The 20,210-nt window shown below is 31.7% G+C and overlaps 3 protein-coding genes across 3 annotated transcripts; all 3 read right to left on the bottom strand.

The window, feature by feature from the left end:
- Positions 1 to 1,428: 1,428 nt before the first annotated feature.
- On the bottom strand, positions 1,429 to 5,755 carry LOC108553649 (15-hydroxyprostaglandin dehydrogenase [NAD(+)]-like). The gene is made up of 6 exons (XM_017908637.1): positions 5,528 to 5,755; positions 5,291 to 5,417; positions 3,245 to 3,351; positions 2,827 to 3,000; positions 2,298 to 2,455; positions 1,429 to 1,646 (listed from the first exon to the last, which is right to left on the bottom strand). Exons 1-6 carry the CDS (start codon positions 5,618 to 5,620, stop codon positions 1,511 to 1,513), a joined length of 795 nt encoding a protein of 264 aa, XP_017764126.1. The 5' UTR covers positions 5,621 to 5,755; the 3' UTR covers positions 1,429 to 1,510.
- Positions 5,756 to 8,972: 3,217 nt separating this feature from the next.
- On the bottom strand, positions 8,973 to 13,820 carry LOC108553658 (15-hydroxyprostaglandin dehydrogenase [NAD(+)]-like). Its single transcript, XM_017908651.1, has 6 exons — positions 13,728 to 13,820; positions 12,197 to 12,323; positions 12,027 to 12,136; positions 10,628 to 10,801; positions 10,082 to 10,233; positions 8,973 to 9,111 (listed from the first exon to the last, which is right to left on the bottom strand). The coding sequence occupies exons 1-6, from the start codon at positions 13,818 to 13,820 to the stop codon at positions 8,973 to 8,975; spliced, it is 795 nt and encodes a 264-aa protein (XP_017764140.1).
- A 1,797-nt stretch (positions 13,821 to 15,617) lies between these two features.
- On the bottom strand, positions 15,618 to 18,930 carry LOC108553642 (uncharacterized). The gene is made up of 9 exons (XM_017908627.1): positions 18,875 to 18,930; positions 18,624 to 18,731; positions 18,182 to 18,296; positions 17,813 to 17,939; positions 17,647 to 17,735; positions 17,249 to 17,425; positions 16,084 to 16,229; positions 15,817 to 15,979; positions 15,618 to 15,740 (listed from the first exon to the last, which is right to left on the bottom strand). Exons 1-9 carry the CDS (start codon positions 18,928 to 18,930, stop codon positions 15,618 to 15,620), a joined length of 1,104 nt encoding a protein of 367 aa, XP_017764116.1.
- Positions 18,931 to 20,210: the final 1,280 nt, after the last annotated feature.

Genomic DNA, 20,210 nt, shown 5'->3' with positions numbered 1-20,210 from the left:
GACAAGATTTATATAGGATGTTGATACGCACTAACACACGCGAGATCGTGTCACGTAGGCACTCATACATGCTAATTTGTTGTTCTTTTTGGTTCAGTTTTCAACAACAAGTCTGAGATATCAGACGCTTTCTATAGATACACGCAGTTACGATAAAAATAAATTTTAACTTCTTAAAATAAAATGAATATTCTATTTTTTTATTTGTTTCTTTTACAGCTTTTTTTTCTTCTTTCTTTTCGCTTTTTGATTTTCTTTCTTTCTCGAACAAATTCGTAGACGTTTGTTGTACATTGTATACTGTTAGTGCAGTTATTATACATGCGGATGTTAATCGTTGTTAAGTATTAATAAATATAAGTCGCTTGGATTATATTTATTAAATATTGATAAATTAATATTCGGTGTTAATTGTTACATTTTGGTACCATTTTTTGATAGATATTGTACAGATATTTTTTGAACAATTAAATTAATCAGCATTTAATTAGAATGCGTGTTAATTGTCAGTTACCATTATGGTACCAATTTTTAATTGAAGATGTACTGTTATGCAATTTGTTATTGTACTTTGATATATATTAGAGTCCATAGATATGCTATAATATTTTTATGAAATTAAATTAATAATCATTTGATTAAAATACGTGTTAATGATCAATTAGCATTTTGGTACCAATTTTTAATTGAAGATGTACTGTTATGCAATTTGTTATTGTACTTTGATAAATATTAGATTCCATAGATACGCTGTAAATATTTTTATGACAATTACATTAAAATTATCTGATTAGAACGCGTGTTAATTGTCAATTACCATTTTGGTACCAATTTTTAATTGAAAATGTACTGTTATGCAATTTGTTATTGCATTTTGATAAATATTAGATTCCATAGATAAGCTGCAAATATTTTTATGACAATTACATTAAAATTATTTGATTAGAATGCGTGTTAATTGTCAATTACCATTTTGGTACCAATTTTTAATTAAAAATGTACTGTTATGCAATTTGTTATTGCATTTTGATAAATATTACATTCCATAGATACACTATAGATATTTTTATGATAATTAAATTAATAATCATCATAGATATTAGCATAGATATTTTTATGAAATTAAATTAATAATCATTTGATTAAAATACGTGTTAATTATCAATTACCATTTTGATACTAATTTTTAATTAAAGAAAATAGTTTGTTATATGACTCTGACAAATGTTAAACATCATAGACGATCTTTAAATATTTGTATGAAAATTAAATTAACGATTGTCTTAGTGAAACGAGTGTTAACTGTTAATTTCCATTTTAATTGTAATTTTGAATCGTAGAATGCGATTTGTTATAGAGTTCTGATAAAATGTAACCTTCGCATTCCTTCAGGTTTCTTTTGAACATTAAATTAATATGGGATTAACATATTGGATCAATAATGAATTAAATTAGTAGCTAGTCGATAATATTCCTTTAACCAGATTTCTTTCTCTAGTGATATTAATGTTTATATAGGGACTTGTAGAGTCGTATAATTAGGAATTTCCACCCCGAATGGGGGTTGGTTATTTTCGACCACCATAATCGCTCCGTTCTTCCCTTCCTCGATTAATTGGATAATGGCGCTGGCTACGTGTTCCGGTCTGTTAACAAACATTATTTTATGTAAAAATAATTCTTATTAAAATCAAACAAATAAATTAATAAAAAAAAATTTCAACTTTGAAGACGTTAAAAAATTATATATAAAATTGCATAAGAAAGATTCATATCTCCCAAATTCTCTGAAACTCTGTAATTATCATGCAATTACTATATTTCAATTTTAATTCGGTATATAATATTTAATATTTATTAATATAATATAATCAATATAATATTTAATATACAAAAAAAATTGCATAAGAAAGATTCATATCTAATAAATTCTCTGAAAGAAAGAAATATAGTAATTATCATTCAATTACTATATTTCAATTATAATTCGGTATATAATATTTAATATACAATTACCGTAAGTAAATTTCTTTTCTTTTTTTCTTTTTAATTATAATTTATTTCATATACAGTTAACCCTATTAAGGGTTATTATATTTTTCATATTAGGTGTTCATTGTCTCTTTTTACATATATTTAACCATCATTTCAAGGTTGTAAAACGGAGTAAAATAAATTTATCCATTTATAATAAATTTTATTTATCGTGAATTAATATTTTTGATATTCGAAGGGACTGTTATTTAAAAGGATTTATTGAATGTTTATTTAAAAAAAGGATTCAATTCTCTGCTTACGGTTGTTTCTGCATCCCAGCCATTGCCATAGCCGCAGTTTCTTCGTCTAGAAGATCCATGGCGTGTTCCTTGGTGGACATAAATCTAGCAGCCATTGCTGTGGTTGTTAGTCCAGGGCATATCGTCATCATACGAATGCCAGTTTTCTCGTAATAGTGCTTTGGTATTTTTGAAAATAATTTTTCTCAGTTAAATAAATATCAATTAATATTCACCAGTTTTTCAGTTAATGTAAATATATAATTCAATAAAATACAAAACGGCAATATTTATAATGAAACAGAATTTTTCCATTCTTCCATAAATTCACAATATCGTGCAAACTCATTATTATTATCAACGTTTTAATGATATCGATAACAATATTAATAACAATAGCACAATATTCCACGATATTACATTACATATAATATATATTATTATAAAAGTAAATTATATTTACTTTTACTTATTATACAAATTTTTTACCAATTTTGCACTTTTATTTCCCGCCATTTTCTAACGAAAAATCTCTCATTTCAGATTTTACCTTCAACGACTGAGTGAACCCAACAATGGCGTATTGGGTGCCGCCATAAATCGGCGCTATAGGGATGCCGTCGAGGCCAGCTACAGAGGACATATTCACTATGGTGCCGCCATTGCCACCCTTATACTTCCCCATAGTGTGCAGTCCCAATATTGTCCCGTGAACGATGCCTTTCTGCCAGTAGAAAACAGGTAAAATCATTTTGCCCTAATTTAGTGAAAAATCTCTCTCTCTCTCTCTCTCTCTCTCTCTCTCTCTCTCGGGAATATATTTCAAGAACTAAAAAAAAAAAAAAATAAAAAATAATCGAATACGTAACGAGAGATAGAAAGACTTTTTTTAATCGCTTTTCGTGTTTACAGCGGGAGAAAAATTATGTAACATTTCTCGACAGGATAGAGATATCGTGATGGCTTACGTAGTTGACGTCGACCATAATTTCCCAATCCGCGTCGTCCATGATGCCTGCGATGTTTACGAGAATGTCCAGGGTCTCGTACGTGTCAATAACTTTCTTGAACGATTCTGTGTACAGTATTTTTATTCGGCGATAAGTCATGCTAGATTCAGTGCGACGCAGCATAATGTGTAAATATAGTAATCAGTTGTTTAGGTTTGTTTAGGTAGAGGAACATTTGCTCGAGGTTCTCGTGCTTAGAGAGAGGAACAATGATATTTTTAAACAGTAGAGTTTCTGGAAAATTGTATAAGGCATTGAAATTTTGTTTATAACAATACTCTTGGTTTTCAATATACAGGGTGTACCGTAGATGTTGGTACACAGGGTAAGCCATGTAAGGTAACTATCTCGATTATTTTCGATTGTTTGGTTGTTGGAGAAATGGTGAAAAATTAGGTTTTTGTGAATAAATGCGAGAAGGTGACGAGGAAATAATATTTGATTTTCGATGAGTTAATTGCGTTACTAAAAACAGGAACAATGAACTCACCCTGTATACAATGAGAGGAAGTTTAGTATAAAGAGAGAATTTTAGGAGGTTTATCAGAAATTTGTTACAATAAAGTAAAGTTAAATTATTAAATGACTATATTTAGTGATTGAATTTAAATGATTAAGTTACTATACTAAATTATTAAATTTTCAATATTTATCAAAATTTTTGGTTTGCTATATTTTAAAATTCAAATATTTATTCTTATTTGTACTTATGTGTAAAAAGGGGAGCAACTAATAATTGAATCAATCGCGAATATTAATAATCTAACCCGGGAAGTATGCACGTGTCTATAAGGTTCTCAAAACTTTTTCATTTATTAATTGATACACGAGAAATATTCATATTTTTGTTTAGTCTAAGCAATAAGTTTTACTTTTTATTGGGGAACTATCAGTATCACGCGTAGACATCCACGTTCTACTAGTTTAAATTATTAATTTTGGCTTAATTACGAGTTGAAGAAAATTAGGAAGTCAAAAATGGCTGTTTTAGCATTCAAATTGCAACAAAGATGCAAAGTATCGAAACTCTACTGTTTATGGAGTTTCCCAAATTTAAAAAAAATGGAATCCTCTCCAACTGAAGTTAAAAATTCCGGTTTTAACGACGAAAATTCAATAAAACCACAATCACGTAAAAGATAACCAAACTCTACCAATTACGACACGGATATGTCTAAATTTCTAATAAAAAGAAAGATATCCAACTAATATCAAAAGTTCCGCTATTTTATTCTTGGAAACAGCAATAAAACAATAACCATGTCACAAATACTCAATTATGACACGAAAGGGTCGTTTACCTATTAAGGATTCATTTCCAACTAAATAAACCTAACCTAAACTTGACCACATAAAGAATACTCAAACTCTCCCAGTTCAGATGTAAAACGAACTCAAGTTCATGTCCAAATTTATAATAAAAAGGATTCATTTCCAACCCAAGCTAAAAATCCCACTTCTAGTACTGAAACCTAACCTAAACTTGACCATATAAAGAGTACCCAAACTCTCGCAACTCCGACGTAAAACGAACCCACAAATGTGTCCAAATTCATAATAAAAAGGATTCATTTCTAACCCAAGCTAAAAATCCCTGTTCCACTGTTGAACAAACCTAACCTAAACTTAATCACATCAAGAGTACTCAAACTTTACCAATTACGACGCAAACAAAGCCACAAATATGTACAAATTCATAATAAAAAGGATTCATTTCCAACCCAAGCTAGAAATCCCACTTCTACTGCTGAAACCTAACCTAAAATTGACCACATAAAGAGTATTCACACTCTCCTAATTCCGATTTAAGACGAACCCAGGAATATTTCGAAATTCCTAACAAAAAGCAGGCATTTCCAACCCAAGCTAAAAATCTCACTTCTACTGCCGAAACCTAACCTAAAATAGACCACATAAAGAGTATTCGCACTCTCCTAATTCCGATTTAAGACGAACCCAGGGATATTTCGAAATTCCTAACAAAAAGAAGGCATTTGCAACTACCTTTAAGTTCTTCGCTTTTGGCGACGTCGCAGGCGACAAAGATGGCGCGGTCCTCGCCGAACTCGTTGTTCAGATCCGCGGCTGCGCTCTCGCCCCCGGAGTCGTTGAGGTCCAGCAACGCGACGGCCTGAAACACGTCAACTCCGGATGTGCAATCCCGATGACGGAAGTTAGGATGCCGAATCCTAATGCTCGAAATGCCAAGTTCGAAAACTGGACGAAACGAATGCGAATTACCTTGGCGCCGTTGCGCAGCAGCTTGCGCGCCGTGCAGAAACCGATCCCGTTCGCGCCGCCGGTCACGATCGTGATCTTACCCTCGATGCTCATGTTCAGACCGGCGTGCAAGATCCTGGCTCTGTTTTATTTCGAACACCGGGCCCAGGTACGGTGGTTTCAGCGGCGTGCACGCGCGAAACCTCGCCGAGCGAATATATCGCCGCGATCGGGGCGCAAGGCGACGCGGCGGCCCGATGAAACACGAGAAATCGAGAATCAATCGTACGAGATTGAATGTCTCGCGGATATCTGATGGGTAACGTGACCACGGGATCCGCGGGTAAACAGGATCGAATTTACGCCGATCGATTGGAAAAAAATTCGGCACGAGGTGGCACCGCACACCGCTGTTTATTTCTGTCCGTTTATTCAGTTACTCGTCTGCGTTCCTATTTATTATAGATCACTGTGCTGATACTTAGTAGAGTGTTTTGGGAAGGAGATGAGAATTTTCTTAGAGATGTTGAGATTTTAGAATTTTTTTATTTGAGAAATCTGTGGGGTTCTTGATAGTCTCCATTTTGGAATATTTCCTTCTCCTTGAGAGATTTTTTCATGAGACGACTGCGTTTCTATTTATTATAGATCACTGTGCTGATAATTAATAGTGTGTTTTGAATCCGAGATGAGAATTTTTTTGGAAATATTGGGATTTTGAAATTTTTCCTATTTTTTTGTCTGTGGAATTAATGGGGATCTTGATAGTCGCCATTTTGGAATATTTCCTTTTAAGATTTCTCCATGAGATGGCTGCATTTCTATTTATTATAGATCACTGTGCTGATATTTAGTAGAGTGTTTTGGATCGGAGATAAAAATTTTCTCGGAAATATTGGGATTTTGAAAATTTTCCAATTATTTTGTCTAAGAAATCTGTGGGGTTGTTGATAGTTTCCATTTTGGAATATTTCCTTTTCCTTTTGAGACTTTTCTATGAGATGACTGTGTTTCTATTTATTATAGATCATTATACTAATACTTAGCACAGTGTTTTGGGTCGGAGATAAGAATTTTCTCGGAAATTTTGGGATTTTGGAATTTTTCGAATTATTTTGTCTAAGAAATTAGTGAGGTTGTTGATAGTCTCCTTTTTGGAATATTTCCTTTTCCTTAAGAGATTTTTCTATGACATGGCTGCATTTCTATTTATTATAGATCATTGTGCTGATGTTTAGTAAAGTTTTTTGAATCGAAGATGAGAATTTTCTTGGAAATATTGAGATTTTGCAATTTTTCGAATTTTTCTCTTAAAAGAACCCATGGGGATTCTTACTAATAGCCATTTTGGAATACCTCCTTTTACTTGAGAGGTTTTTCCATGGAAAGGCTTTGTTTCTATTAATTATAGATCACTGTTCTGGTATATAGTACAGAATTTTCTAGATGTTGAGATTTTGTAATTTTCCAAATTTCTTTCTGTTCTTTGTGAAATTAAAATTTTTTTGGAAGTATTCAGATCTTTTAATTTTCTTCCTTTACAATGAATGGGTTCTTAATACTTCCTATTTTGGGGATATTTTCTTTCTCATAAGAGATCTTCTTCGGTAGAGATCTAAGTAAATAGATCTATATAATGATTTATAGTGTCACCTAACTGCATTTCTATATAAATCGCATTGAGATTTTGTAACTTTTCTAACCTATTTATAGAGAATTTGTAGAATTTGAATTAGGCGCTATTTTTATAATATTTATTACAATATTTGTCGCAAAAAATTCGTCTTACTCGACGATTTTGCACGAATACACGAACAGGAAAAACACTCAACGAGCATGACAGATAAGCTGAGTCTGCATCCACAAGTAGATTTGTCTTGGAAAGCTCGATGGGTTGTCATGGGTCATTGGTCGTGTCATCTTTTTCAGTAAGTAAAATATTATATTAAATATGTTAATACGAAATTGATTAGTTCAGCGATAATGTCATTTTGTTTTCTACCTCCTGGAATTTTTTCCTGCGGAAAGTTCTGCAACTGCATGCGAGAGCACGATATCTCGCGGTAAAAGATAAAGATAAGAATTCAATATAAAGATATTCTATGAAATATCGTGACAAAGTTTAAATGAAAAAAGGAATCTTTGTTCTAGATTTTAACTCGTAATTAGACCTGATTCGAAATTTAATTTAAGTTTGATAAAATGAAAAATAAAAATTTGCTTCGTACGTTATCGACAATTTGAAAAAGTAATCGAGCATAATTTGTCGTATTTAATTATGCATTAAATTAAGACGATTATTTCACGCCAGATTTTTGTCTTCTAAAGATTATTTCGTTTATCTTTTATCTCCAAACATTTTTAATCATATATGCAATAATTTATTCAATCGGAAAGACACAGAGTCAAATAATTCTTCTCATTTTTCATAGAAATCTATTCGAAATTACGATCAACATTTTTGAGTAAAAGTACCTTAAAATTCGAAAATTTAATATCCCGAAGCTTTATAAAAGCACATCTAGTGTCGTGTCGTTTAATTTTATTTTTCTAGACTTTATCCTGCATAATTCATAATTCATATTTAACCATATACGTATGTATTAATACTTCGAAACACTACTCAAAATTTGCTTCCATTTTCGTAATTTTTTAAAATCTATTAGAAATTACTATCGAACTTCGATAACTCGAACCTTCGAATTATAGAGGTTTCGATTTATCGAGATTTTTGAGTAAAAGTAGCTTAAAACTCGAAAATTTAATATCCCGAAGCTTTATAAAAGCACAGCTAGTGTCGTGTTGTTTAATTTTATTCTTCTAGACTTTATCCTACATAATTCATAATTCATACTTAACCATATACGTATGTATTAATACTTCGAAACACTACTCAAAATTTGCTTCCATTTTCGTAACTTTTTGATCAATAAATAGCTATATTTTAGGTATGAAAATTAACAAGAATTGGACAAAAGAAAATTTCGAGTTCAAGTTAACTCAGGATTAAAAATATTAAATAGGTTCGGGTTATCGAGTTTCTATTATATTTATTCACTTTATACATTTATTATATATCATACTATATAAGTTTCCATTCTTTAATTTATCGTGCAAAATTTCTTTGAAATTTTTGTTATACAAAACGTACAGTGATTCACAGTCTTCAAACATAAGAATTTGTTGTAATTTATATCTTCGATAAATATGCAATATGTACATTAATAGTTCCACTGTTGATCAATTTCTAAATAATTATTATCTTCTCTATAGGCAGTGTAAAAATTTCAGGGATATCCTTAAATTGTGAACGTAATGGCAGACATATTTAATTTATGTGAGTTTACATATTCGAATAGAACATTAGAAATATGTATTAAAATGAATACTCGAAATGGTGATTTAAAAGTCTGTATTTTCCTTCTCTTTCGCTTTGAATAAAGAAATTTTCAAACAAGAGGTGGATTTACAAAGGACTCTTCACTAAGTCATAAAACGTAGGAACTTTCAGGAGGTACGGTGGTTCGCAATCGTATACCATACATACAGCGCCATTTTCCCCTTTTTCGATCAATTGCACCATCGCTTTGCTCACGTACTCTGGCCTGTGAATGTAAAATATCGGTAAAAATCAAACGAAGTTAAAGAATAAAAATTCTTATAAGTCTCTAAATACCTGAAAATTTCGAAGATGAATAAATGAAAAAATAAAAGCGAATGTAAGATATCGATAAAAATTAAACGAAATTAAAAAATGAAAATTCTTGTAAGTCTCTAAATACCTGAAAATTTCGAAGATGAATAAATAAAAAAATAAAAGCGAAATAATTTTTGGATTATAATTAGATAATTGTGCACTGAGAGCAATTGTCTGTTTAATAAACAAAACAAAACAAATAATAACATAATTTAATAATATAATATAATATAATTATTTATTTGTTTTGTTTTATTTATTAAACGGACCATTGCCCTCAGTGTACAATTACCTAATTATAATCTAAAAAATAAAGTTAATAACATAATTTAATAATATAATATAATTATTTAAATGATATTGAATTTACACTTATTTTCATCATAATGCTTCAATTATTATTACCTACATATACACACTATACTAATAAAAATTCTTACAAATCTCTAAATATCTGAAAATTTCGAAGATGAATAAATGAAAAAGTAAAAGCGAAGTAATTTTTAAATTATAATTAGATAATTGTACTTTAAGGGCAATTGTCCGTTTAATAAATAAAACAAAACAGAACAAAACAAATAATAACATAACTTAACGATATAATATATTATAATTATTTATTTATTTTGTTTTATTTATTAAACGGACCATTGCCCTCAGTATACAATTATCTAATTATAATCTAAAAATTAAGTTAATAACACAATTTAATAATACAATATAATATAATACAATTATTTAACTTACAATGAAGCAACTATACACACACATGTATACATATATACTTAATTATTTTCATCATAAAGCATCAATTACTATTACCCACATATACATATACCCACATTACAGACTTATAATTCTACTATTAAGATACATACGGCTGCTTGATTTGTTGATTCTTGAAGTCAATAACCTCATCTTCACTGACAAAACTCAAGCCCATATCCTGGTCCAGATTTATGGACATAGGGGTAATCGTGCTGCCGGGGCACACCATCATCATTCGTACGCCAGTTTTTTCATAGTGATACTGCAAACATGGATACCGTATAACACGAGTATTAACCCCTTGACTACGGAACACTTTGATACGCAGCGGCCATATCATACGATACGAATCGAGATACGATGTCCGCCATTTTTGTGAAAACAAGCACCCTCCGTGTCAGAAAGCTAAACTACACCGAGCGCTTATAGGCGACCTCCGTGTCACAAACGAAAAATTTCTAAGCGCTCATAGGCGCCCTTTGTGTCACAAATGCAAAATTTCTAAGCGCTCATAGGCGCTCTTTGTGTCACAAATGCAAAATTTTTAAGCGCCCATAGGCGCCCTTTGTGTCACAAACGCAAAATTCTTAAGCGCCCATAGGCGCCCACAGTAGTCAAGCGGTTAATTACTAAGCGAATTTGGACATTTCTTTCACCGATAAGCTTTTGGTGAATCCAACGACGGCATGTTTCGTCGCAGCGTAACAGGGTAACACTGGCACAGGCACGAAGCCAGCTATGGACGCTATGTTCACGATCGTGCCACCTTTACCGCCATTATGCTTGCCGATCAGGTCGATGGCTTTAATAGTCGTGCGAGTGAGTCCGGTCTGCAATAATAATTAATAATAATTAATAACGTAGAGTTACACAGTCTCTACTTCGCTGGAGAGTACTTCGAATACTCAGATTTACTGCAGAATAGGGACTGGATTGGTTTCAGTCTGTATTTTCGACTCAATTCTTACTGAACGCAACTCTCTACAATAACTCGCAATAACTCGCTCTAAGACTATGTTAACTCTGCCTCTATCTTCCAAAGCGGGCCCTTTTAAGCCCGTCTGAGAGGCAAGGGCCTCTCCCGAAGGAGGTAGAAGGGTTCCTTCGCTCCTTCAGGTTAGGCTGTCTGAAGGATCACCCACGCGGGGACCCTTCCCAAGAGGTAACCGCGGACGCGTCACCCTCAGTTTACAATGGAGGAAGCCGGGATTGCGCGAGGCTACCTCCTATGGCCTAGCCCTGACTTCCTAAGACTCATCTGGCCGCAAGACTATAACGGGACCTCTATAACTGGCAAAGTGTTCCCTATAGGAACACTTCGCTTATCGTGCCTTAACGGTGTCTAAAAATATCCTACAGTAAAAATGAATTAACTTGCTTTCTGAATTTATTTAAAATAAAAATCGCGAAATTAACCCTTTGCACTCGGCGATCTTTTCGTTATGGAAACATAAGAATTCGAAGACCTTCTGCCATAATGTCGACGATATTTTCAAAACGGTAAATAAGAAGTGCAAATTAACGATAATAATTAAATCAACAATGATAATAGTAGAATTATTTTACCTCGATGTTCCACGCGTCTTTGGGCAATTTTAAATTCGAGATATTAATTAATAACGATTTTTAGAATCCGATTAAATGAGAGTCGCCTCTCGAGTGCAAAGGGTTGATATTATCAAAGTATTTGAAATATATTTAGAAGTATAGATGAAGATAATAAATAGGGGTGAATTAACGTCGAAGCTTTGGAGCCTAGGAAAAGACAATTTCGAGCTTGGAGAATTCCAAAATTCACGAATCTTCGTCATTTGTATGTATATCATCATGTTCCTGTTTTATTATACATTTTTGACAGCGAATACAAATTTTTAAGGAAATTTGTTTAAATTTGAATTTAGATTTATCTATAATAAGCGACTGCAGAAAGGGTACTGGTGTCGTTAGTTTTTAAAAAAGTGTCCATTTGTATTAATTGTTAAAATATTGAATTCTAATTTTTAATTTTGGAAGGTCTCTTTTAATTTTGGAAAATGTTTCTCAATTTTCACTTACTACATTCACGTTCACCATGACATCCCATTTATCCTTACGGGACAGAATTCCCGCGCTGTTGATCAGTATGTCGAAGCTTCCTAACGACTCCACAATTTTGTCGAAGCTTGCTGTTTAAATGAAATTTCGGTTAATTTTCAAAATGAGTCGGAATTTGCGCAAATACTCACAATTCACCTGATCGTCTTTCGTGACATCACAGGGGAAGAAACCCACGCGATCCTGGCCAAATTGGTTCTTCAGTTTCGCGACCACGTCCTCTGCATTTGTGCTTGGTAAATCCAAAATTGCAATGAACTAGAAAATTTTGATATCTTCTTTTAAATACTTTAAATTATTTTAAATATTTAGACGGATTAACGAAGACAGATTCGAACGTTTTATTAAATTGCTAGATATTTAGATATTTTATCTTGGAGAACCTTATCTTATATTGCAATGTAGGTTATACAAATCTTCTTTCATGTTTAGTTTATTTGCTCCATATTCCGCGAAATACTACAATTTTTGCTATTTTTTTTTTGTTATTTTAATTAAAAGACAATTAAAATTATATTACATAGGTATTAAATCAATTTTCATTTGACTTGTTCAGATTTTGTGTATTATATTATATAATCCATTTAACTCGTTCTTGTTGATTTATTTGCAATGGAATTTGCAAAATTCACAAAAATAGTGGAATTTCCGAAATATCTATTATATAATAATATTTGTACAGGAAAATTGGAATATTCCTCGTTTTTGTTCTTTAAATACCAAATATGCATCATTCTATATTCTATTAAATAATCCAGAGATTTAAATATATAAAATATCGAGAATTTTAATGAATTCAATTTTCGAATGATCTAAAGTAAACTTGGGTCTTTGTGATATACAAAATTTCTATGATATTCCTCGTTTTGTTTGTTAAATTACTCATTTTGTTCTCGAATTGCAACAAATCTGAGACCCCAAATATGCATCATTCTATATTCTATTAAATAATCCAGAGACTTAAATATATAAAATATCGAAAATTTTAATAAATTAAATTTTCGAATGATCCAAAGTAAACTTGGGTCTCTGTGATCAACAAAATTCCTATCATATTCCTCATTTTGTTAGTTAAACAAAACTCATATTGAGCTCGAATTGCAACAAATCCGAGACCCCAAATATGCATCATTCTATATTCTATTAAATAATCCAGAGACCCAAATATATAAAATATCGAAAATTTTAATGAATTAAATTTTCGAATGATCCAAAGTAAACTTAGGTCTCTGTGATCAACAAAATTTCTTTGATATTCCTCGTTTTGTTAATTTCGTCACTCATTTAGAGCTCCAATTGCAATAATTCTGAGATCCCAAATATGCATCATTCTATATTCTATTAAATAATCCAAAGACCCAGATATATAAAATATCGAAAATTTTAATGAATTAAATTTTCGAATGATCCAAAGTAAACTTAGGTCTCTGTGATCAACAAAATTTCTTTGATATTCCTCGTTTTGTTAATTTCGTCACTCATTTTGAGTTCCAATTGCAATAATTCTGAGGCCCCAAATATGCATCATTCTGCATTCTATTAAATAATCCAGAGACCCAAATATATAAAATATCAAAAATTTTAATGAATTAAATTTTCGAATGATCCAAAGCAAATTTTGCACTCCGTGATCTACAAAATTTCTACAATATATGGAGTTACCTTGGCATCTTCTAGTAGAAACTGCTCTGCACAGCTGAGGCCAATGCCACTTGCTCCTCCAGTGATCACTGCAATCGAGTTCTTCACGGTCATCCTGAGCGATTCCAGAGTCTCTTCCTCTTCCTTCTTACTTTCAACCCTGTTGTACCTTTCTTGCAACTATCACTGGTCAAACGAACTATTATTGGGACAATCGTTGGCGCTGTATTCTCGCGTTATCAGGGATTTAACGAGAGGGCAAGAGTCAAATTGTGTCTTCGTGTGTATCAGGCTGAATACAATGCTGAGGGTTCATGAACCAGACTCTGTCTGCACTGTGACACAATTGCGAAGGAAAAGCAGGAACGAAAGTTACGAAGACGTTGTAAAAATGTTTCTTTAACTGAGTTGTCTTCGTTAAATCGTAACTTTTTATTTGCCTTCGACAAATTTAATCACCCCATCTCGGGATATCTCGGTTTCGCAAGAGGCTGCTACTGACAAGTGAGGCTTTATGCGAGGCTTTTGTTGATAGCGTGATTAACACAATGCTTGATAGATAATATTTGACAGTGTTTGACAGGTATCGATATAATACGATATTATGCTATATAATCCAGTCCATCGTGCAATACTGTACAATAAAATATAATACAAAATCAAACAAGCAATAATGCGAATAATAATAAATAATGCAAATCGTAATACGAGTAATACAGGATTAAATAATATAATTTAATAAAATACAATAATATTCGATGTAATAAAATTTAATACAATATTATCACGTAATTTGATATAAATACAATAGAATAATATGTAAAACAGAACAATAGAATATGATTCTAAATTTCGAAATTGTGGAATAAAATTTCAATGAAAATTTGAAACAGGACACATGGTATGTCTGAGGTTGAATAAGAAAAACTTGAGAATGACACAGTATGGTCGTGTCGTTATCTTTATGTAAAAGTGATTAATGACAGTCTTAATCTCGAAGCATTTGTGTATGCTAGTGATAATTTTGATAGATCGCTTTCGCGGCACGAATTATGCGTGTAATTCTGGAATTATGCAATGTCGAACTTGGTATCGAGTGACATTCGACTAGTAATTGATCTTTAATATCGCTCGTGACGCTTGGAGAATCTTGTGATCGAAATCGAAAATATTTTTAATACCTTTAATACTTTTGATATCTTTAATATTTTTAATATTTTTAATACCTTTAATATTTTTAATATCTTTAATACTTTTAAGATATTTAGTATTTATTATTTAGTATTTTTAATGTGCCTAATAATTTTGATATTTTCAATATTCCAAAATAATTATTTTAATCCCATAAATTTAGAAACAGAGTTTCTCAATGGGTGGCTATAAAGAATTCCTAGAAAATGCCAGGAAATGGAGGAAAATCTGTCTGCGTTTTAAAAACTAAAATTTTTTCAAAATAAAAAGAGAAATAAGCCATACAAAACACAGACGTTCAAAAGGGAGTCAAAAATCGAAGAAAATTAAGACCGGTTTATTAAAACAGTCTTAACGAGTATATTACATTAAAATATCAAATATGGCGACTGATTCGACCCACAGTTATCACGTTGTATATTACCAAGCATTTAGCTTGATGGTAAATAATAAATAAAGAGTCCAGTGCTCACGATATCTGTTATTTTGGAAACCGGGTATCTCACGACACTCCAAGTAAGCGGATTAATTTAATTTACAAAAATTATGTAATCCTACACAGTGTGAATTTCCTTTCCCATTTCATAGCTTCGTATAACGACAAATTTAATTATTTATGGTAACGAGAAGAAACAGTATCGATGGTGTGTTTAACGTAACTTCCTTTAAATATATTAGATACAGTTTAATCACATTGTTATAATTCGTTATTTTTGTAAATTATTTTCGCTTTGGGGAGCTTTTATCCTCTTTCATCTTCTTCGATCTACACATTTGTCTCCACGTTGGCATACACTTTTTGGTAACTTTCACGCATGGTGGTCCTAATCTCACCGAGCAGGGCTACAATTTTTCATAAAATTTGCTTATTTTTATATTATATTATCAATTATGTACTATATCAAAAAATAAAATTTACCTCGTGCTCGTAGATTCTGGGATCCACTTGTTCGCCTGACTTCCTCGGGAAATGGATCTGTCTAGGAACTCGATAGACACTGGATGGTGGTTCCACCAGCCACGTACTTCCGGTCTCTGCCCAGGCTAATACGTAGCTCAAGGCTGTTCCTATGTGACTTTTCCTGGCAACACGTGTCCTCGTGACTCAATTATTCCAAATTTTTTAAACGTGATTCACTCGTTTATTCATTATTGTTGTTAAATTTGTATTAAATTTGTCACTTACGATTCTGGAATACAAATTGGCGTCTCGTTTGTCCTTTTATTTGAAGTAGGTTCTGGGTAAAGTGACAATCCCAAATTGGGGAAATTCTTGTTCGTTGGACAAAGGGCCACTAGACGAACTCCTGTCTCCCTTGCACTACGTTCTTGCTTTGTTAAGGAAGAAAGTGTTGTTGTTGAAAATTTGATGGATAATACGCGGGTGATTTAACGATCACGATAATAAAGCGAGAAATATCGATAATAATCTTTTAACGAGGCCAATGGAGATAGTATTAAGATATAATGATATTTTAATCATGACAGAGTATGATGGCAATAATGATAATTGAATAAAGTGGTTAATATGATAATAAAATGGACAATAATATTAATAATATTAATTTTGATAATAATAATTCATATCTTAATTATAGTGAAGAGTATGATGGCAATATTGATAATTGAATAAAGTGATTAATATTCATTATGATATTTTAGAATGATAATAAAATAAATAGTAATATTAATAATATTAATTTTAATAATAATAATTCACGTCTTAATTATTGATAGTTGAATAAAGTGGATAACATTCATCATAATATTTTAGAATAAAATAGACAGTAATATTAATAATATTAATTTTGATAATAGTAATTCACATCTTAATTATAGTAAAGAGTATGATACCAATATTGATAGTTGAATAAAATGGCTACCATTCATAATGATATTTTAAAATGATAATAAAATGGACAGAAATATTAATAATATTAATTTCAACAATAATATGGACAGAAATATTAATAATATTAATTTCCATAATAATTATTAATATCTTAATTTTAGTAAAGAGCATGATACCAATATTGATGGTTGAATAAAATGGCTACCATTCATAATGATATTTTAAAATGATAATAAAATGGACAGAAATATTAATAATATTAATTTCGATAATAATTATTAATATCTTAATTTTAGTAAAGAACATGATACCAATATTGATACTTCAATAAAGTGGGTAATATTCATAATGATATTTTAAAATAATAATAAAATTGACATTAATATTAATAACATTTTACTAATAATAAAATGGATAGGAATAATAGAGTAGTTAATATATTGTTATTAATATCAAGGTAATAAGGTGAATAATTTAATTTTTAATTAGTCAAGAGTACCGCCAAGTCCTGCGTGACTTCTATAACAGGTTCCTTGTTGCAGTAAACCGGAAACGGGTTCTCAGGCCACCCCATGAAGCCAAAGATGCTGGCACAGCTTACTATAATTCCACCAGGGCCACCGTGATTCCTTCCTAAAAGACTCAGGCTTGCTCGAATCATTCTAGCCGTTGTGCTCTGAAAAGATTTTCCATCAAATTCTCCATCTTCGTCGTCCACAAAAATTCAATTTTTCCTTCATCCTTCATAACCAATTCTTTTCCATAATTAACAATAAGGATAGGAAAACATTTTTTTAAATTATGTAGACAGATTGGTTAATAATTTCCAAATTAACATGATGTTGTAAAGGGTGAAAGTTATTTATTTTCACTACAAACTTTGTCTTTCTTGACAACTGGATCCTTCTCTGGCAGTCTCTCTTTGTCAAGATCGTTAAAAATAATGTGGATCACACTGAGCTTGCAGAGAGCTTCTTTCAGCCCAACTAAAATATGATTAAACTAGAATTTTTCCGTATTTTAAAAATTCAAATAAGTAACGAATCATTATTTATCGATTTACTTTCAACGATGCAGTCGCTTCTGAGATCATAAGGAACGTAGTACGCGCTATTCTTCCCATAAGAATCGCATAATTTCTTCACTGCTATCTGTCCTTGAACAGGATCATCGTCGGCTATCGCGACAGCCTATATTCCACAATCTTATCAAATTTTTCTGTTTCTTTCAACGAATTATAATTTATTCGATGAATTTTATTTTTATTTTTCAAAGATATAATCAGAAAAATTCGTGAATTTATAAAATGAAATAATTAAGTGATAGTATTATCGCGATTAAGTTCATTTTGATTATATTTTGTATCAGTAATATCATAAATCATTGATTCTGAAAATAAATTAATTCGTATTAATTAATAGTAGACACTAACACGTGCTCCTTTGCATAAAAGATGATCAGCAGCTGCGAAACCGAAACCCTCAGATCCACCAATCACTATAGCATTTTTACAGGAAGGCTCGAGAATAGGTTGAGGTAAATTAGCGCTAAAATTCCATAAAAATTTCAATTGAAAATGGACCTAAGAAATATTATTAATTCATTTCTATAATCAAATTTTACAATTCCTAGGCAGATAGTATCTCACGTAAAGTGAAATATATATAATAGTAATAAATAATAATAAATATAGTAAATATAATAAATAATAAATAATAGTAAATATAATAAATATAATAATAAATAATTTTAATCTTGATAAAAATTTGAAATTTGAAAAATGAATTTTGCCAAAATTGTTGTAAATAAAAATAAAATATCCGAAGAGATGGCGAAGAAATAAGCATTGACATAAATTCAAGATATAAATTCACCCGTTGCCAGGCTTTATTATTTTCAAGCCTTTCTGTTCACCCTTTTTCTTCTTCCGACACGCCACACTAGTCGCGTGAAATTGACACCGCTTGATCTTCCACAGACTTCTGAAATGACAGAACAGAGTTGAGCCTCTGATCGAGCGGAAAACTAAGGGAGAATTAAATATGCTCTTTGAAAACGAGAAGACGAACACGTATTCCGCAGCGATTACTTACGAGGGAGAGTATCACGTTCGCGAGTAGCTTACCTTGGACTCTTATTCAGAAGGTTGGAGAAAAACGAGGTTAAGCATTGCGATTGCATGCCGTTCGAGACTTACAATCTTCCCTTGTAATTCTCCCTATTAATTTTGTATTATCAAGGGGATAGAATTGACGAACGATAGCATAAATAATAAGAACAAAATTGGGTAAATATAATACAGGAATTTGGAAGAATTTTAGCCGAAAGTTGAACCGGAAGTTACATTTTGTGCGTGTCAATGACACGTGTTGACGTTCGTTTTTCTCTCGAATTTTTCTTTGCACAAAAATTCGACGAAATATATTTTTTGTTCGTATTGTATTAATAACCTTGAGGTAATAAATATGGTTTAAGCTTTCGATTTTTAAAATGAAAATTAGGAAACTTTCGTGTGAAAGGTAAAATTAGTTCTGAAAATAAACCTTGTAAAGGATAATGTTAGTTATGGGAAGAAGTTTCGTTTACCATATCCTTTTTTGTAAAAAAAAGCTATGCATTTTATTGGCTAGGCTTGCAACATACATTCCGAGCAAATCATAACAAAACCAACAATTTCCACTAGCTACCGACCGTGCCGTCGATTACGATTACGCAATGTTATATTCGAATGTGCTGTTGATCTTCGACCTTGAGTCCTGTAGATCCTCTTATTGCTCCTCCGATCGTCCACTAATTCGAGGGACCATTATAATCTCTCAAAAATCCATCGACCATTCCAGACCATTATTATTAAATATTCGAATAATCGATATCCTCGAATTTTCATGCAAAATATGATCGAGTCAATTTTCAATTTAATAAGGATCTCGAGGTCGTCACTTTAAAGTGATCTATACACGATTAAAGATACTGCAAAGTCCGCATCAATTTCCTGGTTTCAAAATACAGTATCGATTTCAACTCGCGTGCACATTAGTATCTCTTCGCAATACTTCTTCTGATACCGATCTTAATATATCTTCTTAACAGGTTTATTAACGTTCTTCGATACCAATAGTAAGAGGTAAATCAATCGTAAAAATACTAAGTAAAAGAATAGAATGATTACATCAACGATAAAAGAATAAAAGATTATATTAATTGTAAAAGATAAAAGAATAAACAATTAAAAATTAAGACGTAGATAAAAGATAGTTGATGAAAGGAAACGAATTCTAAATTTTTACTTCGCTGCGACCATAGAGATCGACGCAGTACGATATACTTTAGTGTGCATAGACAGCTAGATGCGCTACGGTGCACGGCTCAAGCGCGACTACTTCGACCACTGGCGAAAACTCGCGCCCCCCACCACCACGACCGCGAGTGAAAGGCGACTCCGTTACGCTGCGACTAATCAC

This window comes from Eufriesea mexicana, unplaced genomic scaffold (genome assembly GCF_001483705.2).
Source record: "Eufriesea mexicana isolate 0111107269 unplaced genomic scaffold, ASM148370v2 scaffold11618, whole genome shotgun sequence".
NCBI classification, from domain to species: Eukaryota; Metazoa; Arthropoda; class Insecta; order Hymenoptera; family Apidae; genus Eufriesea; species Eufriesea mexicana.
The sequence above is the reverse complement of the archived record's forward strand: the minus strand, read 5'-3'. Positions and strand labels throughout refer to the sequence as shown.

Bases quoted from the DNA above. Each gene is read 5' to 3' on its own strand.
- LOC108553649 (XM_017908637.1), bottom strand. From the start codon at position 5,620: ATGAGCATCGAGGGTAAGATCACGATCGTGACCGGCGGCGCGAACGGG. The intron at 3,001-3,244 runs GTAAGCCATCAC...TTCTACTGGCAG, and splicing joins TTATGGTCGACGTCAACTAC to AAAGGCATCGTTCACGGGAC. The intron at 1,647-2,297 runs GTAAGCAGAGAA...GTTTGTTAACAG, and splicing joins GCTGGGATGCAGAAACAACC to ACCGGAACACGTAGCCAGCG.
- LOC108553658 (XM_017908651.1), bottom strand. From the start codon at position 13,820: ATGACCGTGAAGAACTCGATTGCAGTGATCACTGGAGGAGCAAGTGGC. The intron at 12,324-13,727 runs GTAACTCCATAT...AAAATTTTCTAG, and splicing joins TTCTACTAGAAGATGCCAAG to TTCATTGCAATTTTGGATTT. The intron at 10,802-12,026 runs GTAAGTGAAAAT...TTATTATTGCAG, and splicing joins TCATGGTGAACGTGAATGTA to ACCGGACTCACTCGCACGAC.
- LOC108553642 (XM_017908627.1), bottom strand. From the start codon at position 18,930: ATGCAATCGCAATGCTTAACCTCGTTTTTCTCCAACCTTCTGAATAAG. The intron at 16,230-17,248 runs GTACTCTTGACT...TCCTTAACAAAG, and splicing joins AAGTCACGCAGGACTTGGCG to CAAGAACGTAGTGCAAGGGA. The intron at 15,741-15,816 runs GTAAATTTTATT...GAAAAATTGTAG, and splicing joins CCAGAATCTACGAGCACGAG to CCCTGCTCGGTGAGATTAGG.